An 18,861-nucleotide genomic window follows, 5' to 3' on the forward strand; every position below is an offset into this window, starting at 1 on the left:
TAATTGATTTCCATTTTTATCTGTACAAAAGACTAGTTAGATACAACTTATTTTAAAGTGGAACTTCACTCCCCGAATCAACGTTGATTTTTTTTTTTTTTTTTTTTTTTAATCCTTATGCTGCTAGCATTCGTAAAAAGATAGGAAAGTATATCCTGTTTTATTTTTTTAAAGGTTTCTTAAAACTTAAGGCTTATTTTTAGGTTTGTTGCCTAGGCAAAAGTCCTACATCCCAGAAGTCTTCAGGAGGGGAGGAAAAGAGGAGGGGTTTTCTCAGCTAAGTACACCATCCTGCATGGATGCCTGAGCTAAGGAAAAATAGATTCCAGAAAGTAACATGAATCATTTGCCCTTACTTAAGATGGCTACAGCCATAAATACTAAGGGGACGTTTTTCAAAGTGATTTCTCAGCAAAATAAAGCATGGAGATATGGATCAATGGGGGAGTTTGCTTTGAATACTTAAAAATAAATTAGATAGTGTTTTTGGTGCTCAGATGCAGTATAGATCCATTTTAAGGAGCGCTGCCTATATTGTTCTTGGTTTTGTCTCATATGTATACACCAGTACTTAGTGTCATGTTAGTGACTTTCATGGAAGGTTTTCCTAATGCTAGCGTTTATCTTCATTTCATTCAATTGTATTTTTGTGTTCTTTAGCTTCCTCCCTGAGTGGAAACAAAGACTCAATATACAGTCTGGCCATGAATCAGATGGGCACAGTCATTGTGTCTGGCTCCACGGAAAAGGTACGTTGACATAGATTTGAAATTATTTGTTTTGGTTACATTCAGAACTAAATATGAAATGTTCATATGCATTATCTGAATAGCTAGTATACATAAATACTATAAATGTGTTTACTAAGTCAATGATCTGATGGTTGCTTCCATGTCATCTGCTTGAACTTTTGCTGACAACACCGGTATTGGCAGCTGATAGGGCAGAAACCTTCAGACCCCTGAGTCTATGCATTAGGAAAAAAAATCTTCTGTGTGTAGCAGCCCCCATTAGCCTCCCTAATACTTACCTGAGCCCCATCTTTATCCAGCAATGTTGCATGAGTTCCTCAGCCATCCGGGACTCTCCCTTCTGATTGGCTGAGACACAGCTACGGCGCCATTTGGTCCTGCTGCTGTCAAAGTCAGTTGGCCTATCAGGAGAGAGCCTGAATTGACAGAGGTGCGGCTCGGGGGGGCCCCCATAGCAAGCTGCTTTCTGTTGGTGCACTCAACAGGAGGGAGGGGTCGGGAGCACCGATGAGGGACCAGAGAAGAGGAGGATCTGGGCTGCTCTGTGCAAAACCTTTTCACAGAGCAAGTAAGTCTAACATGTTTGTTATTTTTAAAGAAAAAGAAACAGAGTTTAGTATTTTAAAAGAACCTGCACTGGGAGAAATATCCATACTGCTATGGCTGACCTCCTTCTGAAAGTTCTATTGGCTATTTCATGTATCAGTATTTCTAAGTCACTATTTCAGTAGAGGTATGCAGCAGTTTGGGTCAAAATCAAGTCATTATGCTTGATCTTTGTTATTTTTTGGGAAGGTAACTCAGAAGGTACTGAAGCCATTTATCATTGTGACAGCCATGCAGCTTGAATTTTCAGACGAAGTCCGCAGTCAGACTCCATATCTTTCTAAATAAAGGTGTGCGTTTTTTAAATGTCACTATGGCAGGAAGTGAAGGGAAATCTTCAGCAGAGGGCAACAGGGCACAGGAGAGGTTCTAGCCTTCTCCTACCCTATAATAAGTGTTTTTATGTTCTTTTGTACCTATTCGAGATATTTCTTTGTTTTGGTGACAACGTTGTTACCAGGACGTGAAGCAACAAAAAAACTAATGGGTTGTAACAGTACCCGTTCATATTTCATTTGTTAGAGAAGTTTCCATTCTTACTGAATTTTGAGAAAATAAATGTTAAATAGGCCTTCCTATTTCTTTATCACAGGTGCTAAGAGTTTGGGACCCCAGGACCTGTGCCAAGCTGATGAAGCTGAAAGGACATACAGACAATGTAAAAGCTTTACTGCTAAACAGAGATGGTACACAGGTACAAGCCCAATTTGCCTTTATTCATGATTTGCCAGTGTCTGTAATTTGGCTTGTCTTTTTTTTTTTTTTTTTTTAAAGGAAGTAAATGTCAATCACTAAATTGTACCTATAGGTAAGCCTATAATAAGGCTTCCCAATAGGTAGTGAAAATATCTCATAAATGTTTAGGAGATATTTACTGTACCTGCAGCCAGTGACATCACTACGCTCTGAAGGATCGGCTACCCAGGCCGTTCCTTCAGAGCCCTGTGCCGTGACCGGCGGCTCGCACGTGCATGTGTGGGAGAAACTTTATCATGGCTCTGGTCACAGAGCTGGATTCCGCGAGCACAGACGCAAAATGTGTCAAGTTTGAAGCTGCCTCCAGCGATGACATCACAGGCTTTTCAGGTAGGTTTCTCATAATGTGCTAGTATGGGATGCATACTAGCATATTATGTCTTTACATTGCAGGTGAGAAAAGGGAAAAAAAAAAAAAGTCTAGTGGTTTACAATCGCTTTAAGCTGGCCTGCTTGGGGTGTATAACATAACATTTTCATAATGGATTTAAAGTTCTTACTTAATGGGCCTCTTATTTTTTAGTGTCTTTCAGGCAGCTCAGATGGCACAATCCGTTTGTGGTCTTTAGGCCAGCAGAGGTGTATAGCCACCTATCGGGTGCATGACGAGGGTGTCTGGGCTCTCCAGGTTAATGAAGGCTTCACCCATGTGTACTCTGGAGGGAGAGATCGCAAGATCTACTGTACAGATTTGAGAAATCCAGATCTGCGGCTGCTCATCTGTGAAGAAAAGGCTCCTGTTTTAAAAGTTAGTGTTTTTTTTTCTTCCCTAAAGGTTATTTAGATGTTTTTTTGTCTTTCAATGCTGCAGAATTTCTCATTTCAAAGTAATGATTAGCATTTTCAGTGTGTGTATATTTGTGTGTGTATAATATATACCTGCTTAAGAGATCAATCAGGTTGATGTAAAATATCTTTTCAATGTTTATAAACCTGTATTTTTGTACAGTGCCTTGCAAAAGTACTCACCCCCTTGACTTTTTACCTATTGTGTTACATTACAGCCTTAAGTTCAATGTTTTGTTAATCTGAATTTTACGTGATGGATCAGAACACAATAGTCTAAGTTGGTGATGTGAAATGAGAAAAATATATACATAAAACTATTTTTTAAAAATAGAAAACAGAAAATTGGCATGTGCGTATGTATTCATCCCCTTAGCTATGAAGCTCATACATAATTAGTGGAATGATGTCCACCTATGTTCAGTCTAAAGCAGGGTACACACTAGTAGAAAATCTGCCGAAAATTCCCACCCGATGTGAAATCGTCCGATTTTCGCCTAGTGTGTACACCACTTTCAGCAGCTGATGCCGACATTTTCAACGAAAAAAAACGGAGGGACAAACACCAAAATTTTTTTCGTCCGTCCCCAGACAACCGATTTTCGTTTAATGTGTATGCAGTACGTCCGTGAAAAATCGGATACGAAAGACCGCGCATGATCTGAAGTTGCTGACAACCCGGAAGTCTAGGAACAAATGTGCCAAAAAAAAAAGAAAAATCGGACGAGAAATTTCGTGAACATTTATGCACTGTCGACTAAAAACGGTAATGAACGCTGAGAAGACAGAGAAAAATCGGAAGATATTTCGTCTGATTTTCGTCAAGTGTGTACGGCCCTTAAGTATCCCATGATCTGTCATTACATATACACACTTTTTTTGAAAGGCTGCAACACCTAAGCAAGAGGCACCACTAACCAAACACTGCCATGAAGATCAAGGAACTCTCCAAGCAAGTAAGGGACAATGTTGTTGAGAAGTACAAGTCCGGGTTAGGTTATAAAAAAATATCCAAATCTTTGATGATCCCCAGGAGCACCATCAAATCTATCATAACCAAATGGAAAGAACATGGCACAACAGCAAACCTGCCAAGAGATGGCCGCCCACCAAAACTCACAGACCGGGCAAGGAGGGCATAATCAGAGAGGCAGCACAGAGACCTAAGGTAACCCTGGAGGAGCTGCAGAGTTCCACAGCAGAGACTGGAGTATCTGTACCTAGAAGGACAATAAGCCGTATGCTCCATAGAGTTGGGCTTTATGGCAGAGTGGCCAGAAGAAAGCCATTACTTTCAGCAAAAAACAAAATGGCACGTTTTGAATTTGCGAAAAGGCATGTGGGAGACTCACAAAATGTATGGAGGAAGGTGCTCTGGTCTGATGAGACTAAAATTAAACTTTTCGGCCATCAAAGAAAACGCTATGTCTGGTGAGAACCCAACACATCACATCACCCAAAGAACGTCATCCGCACAGTGAAACATGGTGGTGGCAGCATCATGCTGTGGGGATATTTTTCAGCAGCCGGGACTGGGAAACTGGTCAGAGTTGAGGGAAATATGGATGGTGCTAAATACAGTGATATTCTTGAGCAAAACCTGTACCACTCTGTGTGTGTGATTTGAGGCTAGGACGGAGGTTCACCTTCCAGCAGGACAATGACCCCAAACACACTGCTAAAGCAACACTTGAGTGGTTTAAGGGAAAACATGTAAATGTGTTGAAATGGCCTAGTCAAAGCCCAGACCTCAATCCAATAGAAAATCTGTGGTCAGACTTAAGGCCCGTACACACGAGTCGAAATTCGGCCGGGAATTTTCGTCCGACGACCGATCTGCCTATTTTCGGCTTGTTAGTATGATGCTTCCGACAACCGACTCCGACTTTTCGGCCAAAAAAATCCTGGTGTGCAGGCTATAAAATTTTTGTCGACCATCAAAACGCGTCCGATTTTCGTCTCCTTAGTACAGATTTCGATGGGGAAAAATCTTATGAGCAAGACTAGGCATGCTCAGCGAGGAAAGAACACATACAAAGCAATCCAACACATGACATCACTTCTGAAGTAGAATTCTGTCGTGCGGGAAAATTCGTGTGCAGTCTAGAGCACATTCCAACCAACAGACATGACTCTGGACAAAAGACGGAAGACCAGTCGGCGGAAATTCGCTGCGTGTGTACGAGGCTTTAAAGATTGCTGTTCACAAATGCAAACCATCCAACTTGAAGGAGCTGAAGCAGTTTTGCAAGGAGGAATGGGCAAAAATCCCAGTGGTAAGATGTGGCAAGCTCATAGAGATTAAAGCCTAGTACACACGCAACGATTATCGGCCGACCGATCGTCCGACTTTTGTCCAGAGTTGTGTTTTGTTGGTTGGAATGTGCCTAGACTGCACACAAATTTTCTCGCCCAACAAAAATCTGCTTCAGAAGTGATGTCATGTGTTGGATTGCTTTCTTTGTGTTCTTTCTTCTCTGAGCATGCCCAGTCTTGCTCATAAGATTTTTTCCCTGTCGAAATCTGTACTGACTGCACGAAAATCGGCCGTGTTTTGACGGCCAACAAAAATTTTATAGTCTGCACACCAGATTTTTTTTCGGCCGAAAAGTCGAAGTCGGTTGTCGGAAGCATCATACTAACAAGCGAAAAATCGGCAGATCGGACGTTGGATGAAAATTCCCTGCCAATTTGCGATGGGTGTGTACGAGGCTTTATCCAAAGCGACTTGGAGCTGTGATTGCCACAAAAGGTGGCTCTACAAAGTATTGACTTTGAGGGGGTGAATATTTATGCACATTGACACTTTGTTGTTTTGTCCTTCAAATTTGTGGGCATGTTCTGTAAATTAAATGATACAAAACCTCAAACAATCCATGTTAATTCCATGTTAATTCCAGGTTGTGAGGCAACAAAACACGAAGAATGCCAGGAGGCGGGGGGGGGGGGGGGGGGTGTGTTGAATACTTTTTCAAGGCAGTGTATAGTTAGGAATCCTATATGAATTTTTGACAGCAACTATATTTGTTCATTAGCTTACTCCTTGAAAGCAGTGTACCAGGCTTCTGTAATTTTATCTCAAAGTTGTTAGACAGAGACGTAGTATAAGGTAATATGCATAGACTACAATAGAAATTAAAAAAAAAAACTAGAGCAAACGTAAAAATGTCACATAAGTTTAACTTTTAAGGTAAATACTGCAATAGTAACTCAAAATTTGTGCTCATTGAAGATACCCCGTACTTTCAGTTTGGAACAGTTGCATGCATTTGCACTGGGAGCCATTAGGCTAATCATACTTGATTTTTTTTCTGATTCCTGCTAAATTGGCCAAAATTCTATCCCTAAGGGCTCTTTCACACGGTCCGCCTCCGCAGGCGGATCCGTGTTGCTCAGCGGGGATCGATCCGCGATCCCCGCTGAGCCGGGCGGATGACAGCTCCGTCTCTGCTTGCAGAGCGGAGAGGGAGGTGTCTCAGCACCCGCTGCCCTCTATGGGGGATCGGAGGAGAGCGGACCGCCTGTCCGCTCTCATCAGATCCGATCCACTCCGATTACTGAACGGATGGAAAAATAGGGTTTCCATCCGTCCAGATTTCAGCACAGGATCGGATGCGGGTGTCAGCGGAGGTGACCTCCGCTGACACCCGCTGCCCAATAGAGCTGCATGGAGGATCCGATCAGATCCGCCTAAAAAACTGACAGGCGGATCTGATCGGACCGCCCGTGTGAAAGAGCCCTGAGTAGTCCCATCAGCATGAATCTGCTCAACAACAGTTGAAAAAAATCAGACAGGTGAGACAGGTGAAATAATATTGGCTGAACAGTAACCACATCCCATGAGTTTGCAGTCACGGTTCTGATATTCGGTTCACCATGGAAGCTGCAGCTGTCTAAATGCCATAACCAACAGTGGAGATTCCTCCGTCTACACTGTTTATTGTAGATGGGGAATCAATTGATTTCTCTTGTTCAGCCCCATGTGCTGAATAAGTAAAATCTATGGATGTTTGGTTAGGCTCGGATTAAACTCCATTCTATATACGGTTTTGTGATTGGTATCTAAATAGTCTATCTGCTATATTACTATGCCCTAATAATTTGTCAAGGAGCAACTTTCTTGGAACCTAAATAAACATCAATTAAGGGTATCTCTCATTGAAAATGGTGGATTTTATATCGTGTAGTTTTCCATGTGGTGTTTTGTCACATATAGGTATTAGTGCCACAGCTGTCCATACATTGTGTTATAGTTTACATGAGTCTCTGTTGGTCTTTCCAGATGGAACTTGACAGATCTGTTGACCCTCCAATTGCCCTCTGGGTTTCAACCACAAAGTCATCTGTTAATAAATGGGTAAGAATTGATTTTTAATTTCGGATTGTTTTTGTCACTGTAGCAGAGCTGTATCTCCACTGGAATTAGAACTAGAATTCCCAGCATGCTGGCTAAACTCGATGGAACTTGTACTTCCAGTACAACTGTCTTGTTTAACCACTTTACCACCGGAGGATTTTGCTGTCTTATGTCTGGGCCACTTTTTGTGATTCGGCACTGTGCGACTTTAACTGACAATTGCGCGGTCATGCAACGCCGTACCCAAACAAAATGTACGTCCTTTTTTTCCCCACAAATAGAGCTTTCTTTTGGTGGTATTTGATCACCTGTGCGATTTTTACTTTTTGCGCTATAAACAAAGAGCGACAATTTTGAAAAAATAACAATATTTTTCAATTTTTTTTTATATGAAATTCCCCCCAAAAAATGTAAAAATCTAATTTTTTTTATCATTTTAGGCCAATTTATTTTCTGCTACATATTTTTGGTAAAATCGCAATAAGCGTATTTTGATTGGTTTGCGCAAAAGTTATTGCGTTTACTAACTAAGGGAAAGATTTCTGTCGTTTTTGGTGTTTTTTTTTTTTTTTTAACGAGTAGTGGCGGCGATCTGCGATTTTTGACATTGTTGACACTTTTTGGGGTACCATTGACATTACTACAGTAATCAGTGCTATAAATATGCACTGTTACTGTAAAAATGACACTGGCAGGGAATGGGTTAATTTTATTGGAGAGGGAGGTTAATGTATGCCTGGTGCTTACTGACGTGTGGGGGGAGGTGACTGAGTGACACAGGGACAGATCGCATATTCAGCTATGCTGAACCCTGCAATCTGACCCTGGCTGTCACTTAGGAGATCCGCCCGCTTTGTTTACACAAGCGGGCGGATCTCCACACTCGATTCCCAGACGATCGGGGAAGAGCGGTGGTGATCACTGCCGCTCCTCCCCTGGCCCGACTTAGGTCTACGCCGCCAGACGTTATCGAGCTACTTTGCCGCAGTAGAGCTCTAGTGAGCAGCGGTAAAGTGGTTAATGTTTTATTCTTAATAACGCAGGAAATAAAGTTAATGGCACACTGTTCTGTTTTAGCCTATAAAGGGTATTCTGAACTTCAGAGCCTCAGGAGAATATGAAAATGATTGTAGCACACCGATGAGCCCAATCTGCTCACAGCCTGACCAGGTCATAAAAGGTAATCTTAAGCCCTCATTCCACACTAAATAGACTGTGTTCTTGTGTGTCTATTAAGTACTGGTTTATGCCAAAGAAGTGTACATATTTGTGTTATTAAACCTCTGTGGTAATGTGTGTAATTCTTTGCTTGCATTATAATTTTTATAATGTTTTCTGGTGCACAACTCCTTATTAGAGAAACATAATTCTTCCTGAGAGACAATGTTGCGATTCCTATGCCAATCAGGATAGGCATCTCTAGTTAAAGTATATAAGAAAATGCTAATGCTGAACTGTATTTGTTCCTAATTTTCTAAAAACAGACCTCTTTGAAGCCAAAAGTACCCAGAATGAGCAAATCAAAGACCTGCAACTGCCCCCCCTCTCAGCCCTGGCATTAGCCAAGGTCCTGGCAGGAGCTAGGGAAGCCTCACACAATCTGTAAAAAATGTTAATTGATTCTTAGTTTTATGCAAGCCTGGTGACCGGGGGCAATTAAATGCAGCATAAGGCTTATACTTGCATAAATACTTTAACTAGAGATTGTTTATCTTAATAGGAATGGGTTAGTTACAGGGTTTCAGTAGCATTATATTCTGAGCACTAGAAATTTTGCTCTTGACTGTTTCTACCCTGTATTCCAAAACTAACCTATTAGGATTCCTTAGTTTTTTTTTTTTTTTCTTTAGTCCTCACTTTGTATGCATGGACAATATCCAAACTACAGATAACATGGAAAAAAAACATATCCTTTTTTCTTTTTTTTTTTTTTTTTTTTTTTTTTTTTTTAAATGTAAGACATATTAAAGTGCATTTTTTTATTTATAGTTACCTTTTCAGTTCGGTCGTTGTTTCTGTTTCTCTCTCCAGGAGGAGCTAGCATTATTCAGTGCAACATTCTCAATGACAAAAGGCACATACTAACCAAAGATACAAATAACAACGTGGCCTATTGGGATGTTTTAAAAGTAAGTACTAAAAAGATATTGTAATAGTACCCTTAATACATAGATTGAAATTCAGGCAGTTCAGCAGGGACTAGCTGAATTTCAATCTATGTATGGGCACTGTGGTTGAACAGCAATCAGTTTACCATGTGAATGCTGTTCAACTGCTCTGTTGAAAAAAAGCCACCCTGATCTGTGTATTCTCATGGTGGGGGGAGTCTCCCTGCTGTCAGAATACAGCGACGCAGTGGGGCTGGATTCCCCCATCCACCTCAAAAGTGTGGATGGTGAAATCGGGTCCTTTTTTTTTATTTTTCATCCTGCTGGTTGAAAGAAAAACACTGACCCATCTATGGCCAGCCTTAGACTTGGCATACATTTATACAGTTTTCTGATTCAATTTCTCTTCGATTTACCTTCAACTATTTAGTGCAAGGGCCTGTCTGATTGCATACAAATTAAAAGGGTTTAGCTTTGACCTCATTATATTGTTTTGGAAAATTGTACAAGAAAATTGAAAAATGTATGGCCAGCCTTGCACATAGCTGATAAGCTACCTATTGCAAAGACTTCGGGCCAATTCACACTGTGTGCTGCGGTAAAATTTCTGTCACGGCAGGGACACACAGGAAACAATTGTTTCCTATGTGTCCCATTCACACTGCAATGCAGCCTAGTGCTGCGCTTCAGCGTGCTGTGATAAAATGCTGACATGCTTCATTTTATTACAGCACAACGGGCCAAATCACAGAGCAATGTCAGGCAGCACAGCGCACCACCTGACCTTGCGGTTTAAAAAGTGTAAGTTTTCTACACTTCAAATAAAGGTTGTACAGAAAAAAGAGGGAGCAGTGCGATGCGCTGAGCAGCACACTGCCCCTTAGCAGCCGGCAACATAGAGTGACTGGAGCGCCGAATCGCTCTGGCTGCGCTGCGATTTCACACTGTGCAAGTGTAGATTCGCCCTTAATCAACTTGGTAAAAAATTGTTAATGCTATATGCAGTGACATGCTTTGCCTGAATTAATTTCTCAGCAATTATATAAAAAATTCAGGTGATTGGGTTTGCTTAAAATGATAGTTATGATCAGTTATTGATCTTTATAATCAGGATGTGATGTGGTTTCCCTTTTGATCACCTAAAAGATCATTAAAGCATACTTCTTACAAAATAAATCAGTGACAGAATTCAAACAGCTGAGTAAGTTATTCAAGCTTTAAATAAAGTATAACTAAAGGCAAAAATGTTTTTCTTTTAGTTTTGAATAGAGTGGAGGGGGATTAGAACCTCTGCCAGTTTTTTATTGCTGCCTGTTTAAGGAGATTCATCCTCTGTTTTGTCCCGTTTACCAGTATCAGGGGAAATCTTCCAATGGGGGACACTAGTTCTGGTAAACTGGGGGTCCCCAAGGAATTCCCTTAATTTTACGGGGATTTCCTCTCACTTCCTGTTATGGGACAAGAAGTGAAGGGAAATCTCTGCAATGGGACACAGATGGCAGAAAAAAAAAAAATCTCTCTTCAGGGTTATAACTTTCCCTTACTCTATCCAAAATGAAAAAAAAAAAAGTTTTGCATATAGTTCTACTTTAAGTCGCAAATTGTAGGGTCTGCATATGTCTTTTCCTTTTGACTTTCTCTTGTATATTATCTGAGACAGTTTGGAGGCATGTTGTGTGTGTGTTTTTTTTTTTTTTTTTTTTTTTTCTTCTCTTCTGTATTGCAAATACACATTACACATTGCATGTACTACATAGACGTGTAGTACAGCTGAATGCTTGCTAATTTAGGCCTTGCAGACAAGTATTTGACTGTTTAAATAGCTCACTTATTGCCACTTATTGTGTATAGGTAATTAAAGCATGCATTACTGCACCTCTTAGCTAAAGTGGTCTGATCATTGCCCACATCAACCCCTTAACGTGTCTGTCTTAAATGGCTCTATTTAGAGAGTACCAACTGTCTTGTTTTTTGTTTTTTTTTTGTTTTGTTTTTTAGGCTTGCAAAGTTGAGGATTTGGGAAAAGTGGACTTTGAAGAAGAAATTAAATCAAGGTTTAAGATGGTTTATGTTCCAAATTGGTTCTCTGTTGATCTGAAGACGGGGGTAGGTGTCCTTATGTGTAATTTTTAACATGTGTAATACTCAAGAGGGAGCACTAGATGGCAGTGCTAGAGAATACTTTTAAATATTGAAAAAAAAAACTCCTCTATGTATATAAATTTCTCATACTTGAATGCTGGTGGTGTGGAAAAGTATCGGGTGATTTTTCTCACATTTTCTGGACATGTCCGTCCATCATCCAATACTGGGAGGAAGTAGTAAACTATTTATCGTCTGTTCTCATACCATCTTCCATGTCTGCTATGCCTGATTGAAAACATTATACCTACAGTAGCAGAATGCACCACGGTTGGTTTACTGCTTTTTTTTTTTTTTTTTTTTTTTTTTTTTTTTTTTTTTTTTTTTATATGCTAGAAAAGCAAAAACATTACATTGTAAAAAAAAAAACTTCCTCATCTATTACATTTTGGAAATCATTGGTGAATAATGGCTTACTGCTGTATAAAGACTCGTATAAGAACAGAGGTTGCTCCAGAAAGTATGACGAGGTATGATATAAATCATGGGTGTCCAACCTTTTGTCTTCTCTGGGCCACATTGAGTGTAGAGAAATTTTCTCGGGCCACATATAAAATATACTATAGTTAAGGTATATAAGTAATAAAACGCAGCCGCGTTCTTCCCACGCCGCCTCGCCCCGAAGTAGTACAGGACCCTTTTTCTAAGTCGGAGCGACTTGTGTCGCTCCTATTAGAACCGGTCCTGTACTACACTATGGGAGCGACGGTGCACGACTTGTCAGGCTGACCAAGTCGCCTGACAAGTTGTACCAGTGTGAATGGAGACTTAGGCAGCCAGAAAATGCCATGTCCTTATTCATACATGTATAAACAAGGACATGACATATTATGACAAAACACAACTAGTTATTAAAAAACATATTGCAACAATTTACACACGCTGATGCACATACCTTTTCTACTTATATTGCAGACTGCTGGCGGTAATGCTGGCGGGTACTGCTGGAGGAAGCAGTGGCTGCAGTAGAGAGCAGAGCTGCTGCTTCCTGTATGGCTCCTGTCACAAGCAGAGGTGCATTTCATATCACTCTGCCTGTGACAGAACTGGAACTATACAGGAAGCAGCGGCTCTGTCACTGAATGCAGACATCCTAAGTCTCCTGCAGCAGCCGGGAGATCGCACGGCACTTGCAGCCTAGTGCGTGCCCATCCAATGCAGCTTCACCAGTGCGTGCCCATCCAATGCAGCCTGATCAGTGCCCATACAATGCAGCCTCACCAGTGCATGCCCATCCAATGCAGCCTCACCAATGCGTGCCCATCCAATGCAGCCTGATCAGTGCCCATCTAATGCAGCCTCACCTGTGCATGCCCATCCAATGCAGCCTCACCAGTGCATGCCCATCCAATGCAGTTGCAGCCTCTGCCTACAGTTGGTTGGAAGCCGCTGTGGCCTTGCCCCCGAATCGACTTTCTTCCTCCCCAGAAAAAATAGAAATTGTCAGGGGGGCATTGGGCCGCATTGGCTACAGTTCCGGGCCACATGCGGCCCTCGGGCTGCAGGTTGGACATGCCTGATATAAATGGTTATCTGAACCCTCTTCTGCTTTTGAAATGCCCACAGAGTAATTCCTGCCAAATTTCTATTTTTTTTGCTGTGTGAGTGACATCCCTTTTCTTTAATGCACTTAATTTACGCCTTATAACTGTTCTAGAGGTTATTTATTAGGCTGTTGTGAGCCGCACCTTTTAAATTCACAGATGTGGTCCTCTCTTAATCCAGTTGTGGTTTACTGGATTCTGGTGTAATTGACCTCGGTGAGAGTCTTTCACTGTGAATGCTGTTGTTTTTTCTGCTGTTTTTGGATGTTTATTTTCCAATAAACAGATTTTCAAAAAAAAAACAAAAAAACTCTCACCTCTTGACTAGCCCATTTGGGGTAAAAGAGAGGGTGGAGTCTTAGCAGGGCATGTTGTTGAGATAATTATTAACATTTACTGTGCTTGGGCTACTAGATGATCTTCCAGGAAAGTAGCTGACATCTAAATTTGTAGAATATTTTTCTTAAAGCGGAGTTCCACCCTAAAATTAAACGTACCTCCATCTTCATGCCCAGGGTCACCTGAAAAACAAATGGATAATCGCAATATTTTTTTTTTTTTAACTTACCTGGTTTAGAAGAAAATATACTTACCTTACTTCCTCTTCCTCCCCTCGGCGGCCACGGCGATTCGTCACTTCCTGGCTTGCAATGATTCCTGGGAGCTGAACGTCATTGCTCCCAGGAATCAATGCGCCTGCACCGGCCCCGACGTCAGTTCCGGTGCAGGCGCCGTCATACCTTGCTAAACAGCTTCTGGGCATGTGCAGGGATGACGCTGCGGCACCGGAAGTGACGGCGGGGCCGGTGCATTGCATCGTGGTACCGAAGAAGACGGAAGAGGACACAGAAGAGGATCGCGCTGGCTTCAAGCTGCCCACACCTGAAATGGCAGCGATGGACAATACTTTTTCAAGGTAAGTATTTACCTGCAACCCGGGACAGATCAGAGGCTAGCCATTGTGGAATGTACTAGCCCTGACTGTCCCGGGGGTATTTTTATTAAAAAAAAGCTTTCCCAGGGTGGAACTCCGCTTTTAAGCCTCTCATTTTAAAAACTATACCCTGTTTTTCCAGTAGACTGGATTTAATTTTTACATTGTATATTAAATGTAACCTCCACATTTGACAGTGTTTCTTGTTGGCAGATGCTGACCATTACCTTAGATGAGAGTGACTGCTTTGCAGCCTGGGTATCGGCTAAGGATGCTGGCTTCAGCAGCCCCGATGGATCCGATCCGAAATGTGAGCTAAATTGTTATTACTGTTGCGACAATGTTTGATCCTGGAATTGGTTTTGTTAAAGCAAATCTCCATACAGAGACTTTTATGCATATAAATGTCTTTTCTTACCTTTTGCAAATATGTGATTCATTGTGAATGTAATTCTGCAGACACTGCCAAATCAGTCTTTAACCATAAAAAAACATGCACTAATGGAAGAAGTGCCAGACCAAAGGATAAGAGTTCAAATTCATTTATTAGCTTATACTAAATAAAACGGACAACACGTTTCAGGGGTCAGAAAAACTCCCTTATCAGGGCTTCAGTTAAAATAAAAAAACTTGAATAGAATCAAGCTCTTGAGCGCGCAAGCAGATACTATTGGCCAATAACTTTTCTGACCCAGCAATTTGCTTCCCTACACAGATTCACGCAGCAAAGTTCTATTTTGTGTACATTTAAGGTTCTTATATTAACTGAAGAGTGAGGTTCTTTTTTTTTTTTTTTTTTTTGCTTTTTTTTCCCTGACCCCCAACACACGTTGAATTTTTTATGTTATCAACTAATACATTTGGATTCTTTTATCCTTTTAGCCTGGTACTCCTTCAATAAGTGCATTATTTTTTGTGGAAACCTGCTTGGGTAGGCACTGGAGGGTAGCCATGTTTTTGTCTTCATAAAAAGTACAAAGAACTCACATCAAAGTCCCAGGGCTTCGTGGATACTTTTTCTTCATTGAAATCAGTCTTTGTACCCTGCATAACAAGGACATTTTGTCCCTATTTCCTGTTTGTATGGCTGGTGGCAACTGTGCCAACTCCTTTCTCTGCTGAAATTCTACAAAAAATATGTTGCTGTGGGCTGTAGTAGCAGTCTTAGCCTCCCAGTCTTTCTTGCCCCTGGTAAAGTCGATTTTGATAGACTAGCCAAAGCAGTGGAGTGTGCAGCTATGTGGGTGTAGTGAGATGGCTAGGACTGGCAGCTATGTGGGTGGGAGGTCAGAAGGCTATGACTGGCAGCTATGTGGGTGGGAGGTCAGAAGGCTATGACAGGCAGCTATGTGGGTGGGCTCAGAAGGCTATGACAGGCAGCTATGTGGGTGGGGTCAGAAGGCTATGACAGGCAGCTATGTGGGTGGGGTCAGAAGGCTATGACAGGCAGCTATGTGGGTGGGGTCAGAAGGCTATGACAGGCAGCTATGTGGGTGGGGTCAGAAGGCTATGACAGGCAGCTATGTGGGTGGGCTCAGAAGGCTATGACAGGCAGCTATGTGGGTGGGGTCAGAAGGCTATGACAGGCAGCTATGTGGGTGGGGTCAGAAGGCTATGACAGGCAGCTATGTGGGTGGGGTCAGAAGGCTATGACAGGCAGCTATGTGGGTGGGGTCAGAAGGCTATGACAGGCAGCTATGTGGGTGGGCTCAGAAGGCTATGACAGGCAGCTATGTGGGTGGGCTCAGAAGGCTATGACAGGCAGCTATGTGGGTGGGGTCAGAAGGCTATGACAGGCAGCTATGTGGGTGGGGTCAGAAGGCTATGACAGGCAGCTATGTGGGTGGGCTCAGAAGGCTATGACAGGCAGCTATGTGGGTGGGGTCAGAAGGCTATGACAGGCAGCTATGTGGGTGGGGTCAGAAGGCTATGACAGGCAGCTTTGTGGGTGGGGTCAGAAGGCTATGACAGGCAGCTATGTGGGTGGGGTCAGAAGGCTATGACAGGCAGCGATGTGGGTGTTTTCAGAAGGCTATGACAGGCAGCTATGTGGGTGGGGGTCAGAAGGCTATGACAGGCTTTATACAACACAGCACTGTATAATGTGCGTAGCTACAGTAATGCTACATAAAGTTTATACAGTGCTGACAGCGGCCACATCAATTAGTAAAGGAAATGGTAAATCTGCAATATAATACTTATTTTAAAATTTGTTCTTGATTTGGATATATTTTCATGTTTCAAAAGTTTTCATTCATAGTATTATTTGTAATTATACGGACCGCTATATATTTAGGGACTCCATACATATGGCAGTTCTGCTTTGTCTCTTTTCAGTGCTTATGCACCTTAATTTGACTTCCCTACAAATTTCCACATTTCGAACAATAGCGAAAATATAAAAGAATAAGTATTCTAAAATGCACCTAATAACCCTAGATCTCAACTTTTATTTTCTTGAGGTTTGGCTCTGGATCCTTCGTTTAATTTCCATTTCTTTGTCACAAAGACAGACTTGTGTGAACATATAGAATTAAAGTAGTGTTTTGTGTTTGCAGTAAATCTTGGGGGCCTTTTATTACAAGCATTACTTGAGTTTTGGCCAAAAACTCACATCAACCCCATGGAGGAAGAGGAAAATGAAGTCAATCATGGTGAGCTGACAATCTGTAAAGGAAAGCCTGCATTGTAAAAATGACTGAGGAATCCATAACTGATGTCTGTCATCTGTCCTTTTCTTGTGCAGTTGTTAACGGGGAACAGGAAAATCGGATCCAGAAAGGCAATGGCTATTTCCAGGTGCCACCTCATACTCCAGTGATCTTTGGTGAAGCAGGTGGACGTACTCTGTTCAGGTATAGCCAAATCCATACTGACTCGTCTCCAATCTTTTATATTACTTGCATGTCTCGGGTTTTTCTTTTTCTGCAAATAGTTCATTTTAAGATAATTAGATGTTTTGTATAGAGTGAGAAGGAGACCTTGTTAGGTTTTTATTGCTGGGGTGTCCCCCCCCCCCCCCACCATTCTTAACCACTTGTCGACCAGGTTCTGTAGTTTTACTGTGGCAGGTCGGCTCTATTACGCAAAACGACATACCTGTACGTCGCTTCGTGTAATAGATAGTGGATGCGTGCCCTTCCCGCCAGAGGCGCGCACACATGCCGATTGGCCAGAGGGGGAGCCAGTCTGTGGGTCCAGTGGAGGCGATGTCAGCCAGCCACCCGCGATCGCTCCCCATAGAGATAGAATGACGGTCTACCTATGTAAACAAGGCAGACCGCTGTTCTGTCAGAGATGAACACAGGGATCCCGTGTTCCTCTTATTTAAGCCCCGTACACACACGCAGATTGTCTTCATACAAACGTCTGCGGACGAAAGATCTGCCGATTGTATGCGTGTTAGTATGGTGCCTCCGACAGATGTCTGCACACAATCTGCGGACAAGAGTCTTTCTTGCAAACATGAAAATTTTTGTCTGCAGACACCAGAACGGACAATTGTTTGCCTGTCAGTACAGAAATCAGCCGACAGACCGCAGATTTGCAAGACTGGGCATGCTCAGAAAATAAAAAACACAGGGAAAGTTAACCATTACATGACATCACTTCTGCAGTCAGCTGAAGTCTGCAGACAAAATTCTTGTGCTGTCCTTGTGCTGTCTTTGCACTTTTCAACAGACACCGACATCCCGGGGAGAAAAGATGAACATTTGTATGACGACGATCTGCGTGTGTGTATGGGGCTTTAGAAACACAGATGTCTGTGTTCATCCAGTGAGCCGATCCAACACACAGTTAGAAAGCAATCCCCATTCCTAAGCACACCTAACCCTTTGATCGCCACTGGTGTTAACCCATTCCCTGCCAGTGTCAGTACAGTAACAGTGCATATTTTTAGCACTGTTTACTGTAGCAATGTCACTGGTACCCTCAAAAGTGTCAGATGTCCAATCTGTCTGTCGCAGTCCCGCTAAAAACGCTGATCGCGGCCATTACTAGTAAAAAAAAAAAAAATTAAAATCCATACAAATTACATAAATCTATCCCCTAGTTTGTAGACGCAATAATTTTTGCGCAAACCAATCAATATACACTTATTGGTATTTTTTTACCAAAAATATTTGGCAGTATACATATTGGCCTAAATTGATGAAAACATTTTGATTTTTTAATTTTTTCTTTTTTTTTTTTTATCAGTAATTTTTTATAGCAGAAAGTAAAAAATATTGCTTTTATTTTCAGAATTGTCGCTCTTTTTTTGTTTATAGTGCAAAAAATGAAAACCTTCTGGTCTTTAAGTTGTTAATTTATTTTACACCAGGACATTAAATAAGGTGACCAGGGGGTCATAGAGACAAGAAGACAAAGACATCAGTAAAAAAAAAAAGGTTTAACAGCAAGTGCTTTTTCTGTCCCCCATTGAGAGCTGTCTCATCACTTTCTGTACACTACACTACCTAAACTACACTAACCTGAACATCAGTTGAAGGAAAATCTTTCCTGTGGGGGCAAAGGCAGCAATAAATAATAAAGAGGGGTTCTCCTCTTTCCTTGCTTTATTAAACACTGGCGTTCTCTGCTTCTCTGTGTGTCACCATAGGAAGCCACTTTCTATGGTGACATATGCGCGGGCTTGCTCCTGAGCCAGGCTGTGTGCCTATAGACACACATAATGTGGCTTGCCCTGCCCTTTCTCCCTGCCTGCAGGAATTGATTGACAGCAGCAGGAGCCATAGCTGACAGGTTCTGTTTAAAGAGACATCAGGGGTCTAGTGGACAATCAATCGGCTTGTGAATTTTACACACATCCAAGGTGTGTGTAAAACTCCCCGCTGCTGCCAATGTATGACATTTGTCTGTGGCAACAAAACTG

At 41.9% G+C, this 18,861-nt stretch overlaps 1 protein-coding gene across 1 annotated transcript in view; it reads left to right on the plus strand.

Moving 5' to 3' along the window:
* Positions 1-18,861, plus strand: part of WDR48 (WD repeat domain 48) — a 55,845-nt gene that overhangs the window by 21,148 nt on the left and 15,836 nt on the right. Inside the window, exons 6-15 of the mRNA XM_082257797.1 lie at positions 661-749; positions 1,951-2,052; positions 2,638-2,862; positions 7,183-7,257; positions 8,335-8,437; positions 9,289-9,386; positions 11,364-11,471; positions 14,199-14,295; positions 16,544-16,639; positions 16,732-16,840. Of these exons, the coding sequence (XP_082113923.1) occupies positions 661-749; positions 1,951-2,052; positions 2,638-2,862; positions 7,183-7,257; positions 8,335-8,437; positions 9,289-9,386; positions 11,364-11,471; positions 14,199-14,295; positions 16,544-16,639; positions 16,732-16,840 (1,102 nt within the window). The remainder of the gene's footprint in view (positions 1-660; positions 750-1,950; positions 2,053-2,637; positions 2,863-7,182; positions 7,258-8,334; positions 8,438-9,288; positions 9,387-11,363; positions 11,472-14,198; positions 14,296-16,543; positions 16,640-16,731; positions 16,841-18,861) is intronic.

The sequence above is a fragment of the Pelophylax lessonae genome (genome assembly GCF_965119305.1).
Source record: "Pelophylax lessonae genome assembly, chromosome: 5".
In the NCBI taxonomy this organism is placed as follows: Eukaryota; Metazoa; Chordata; class Amphibia; order Anura; family Ranidae; genus Pelophylax; species Pelophylax lessonae.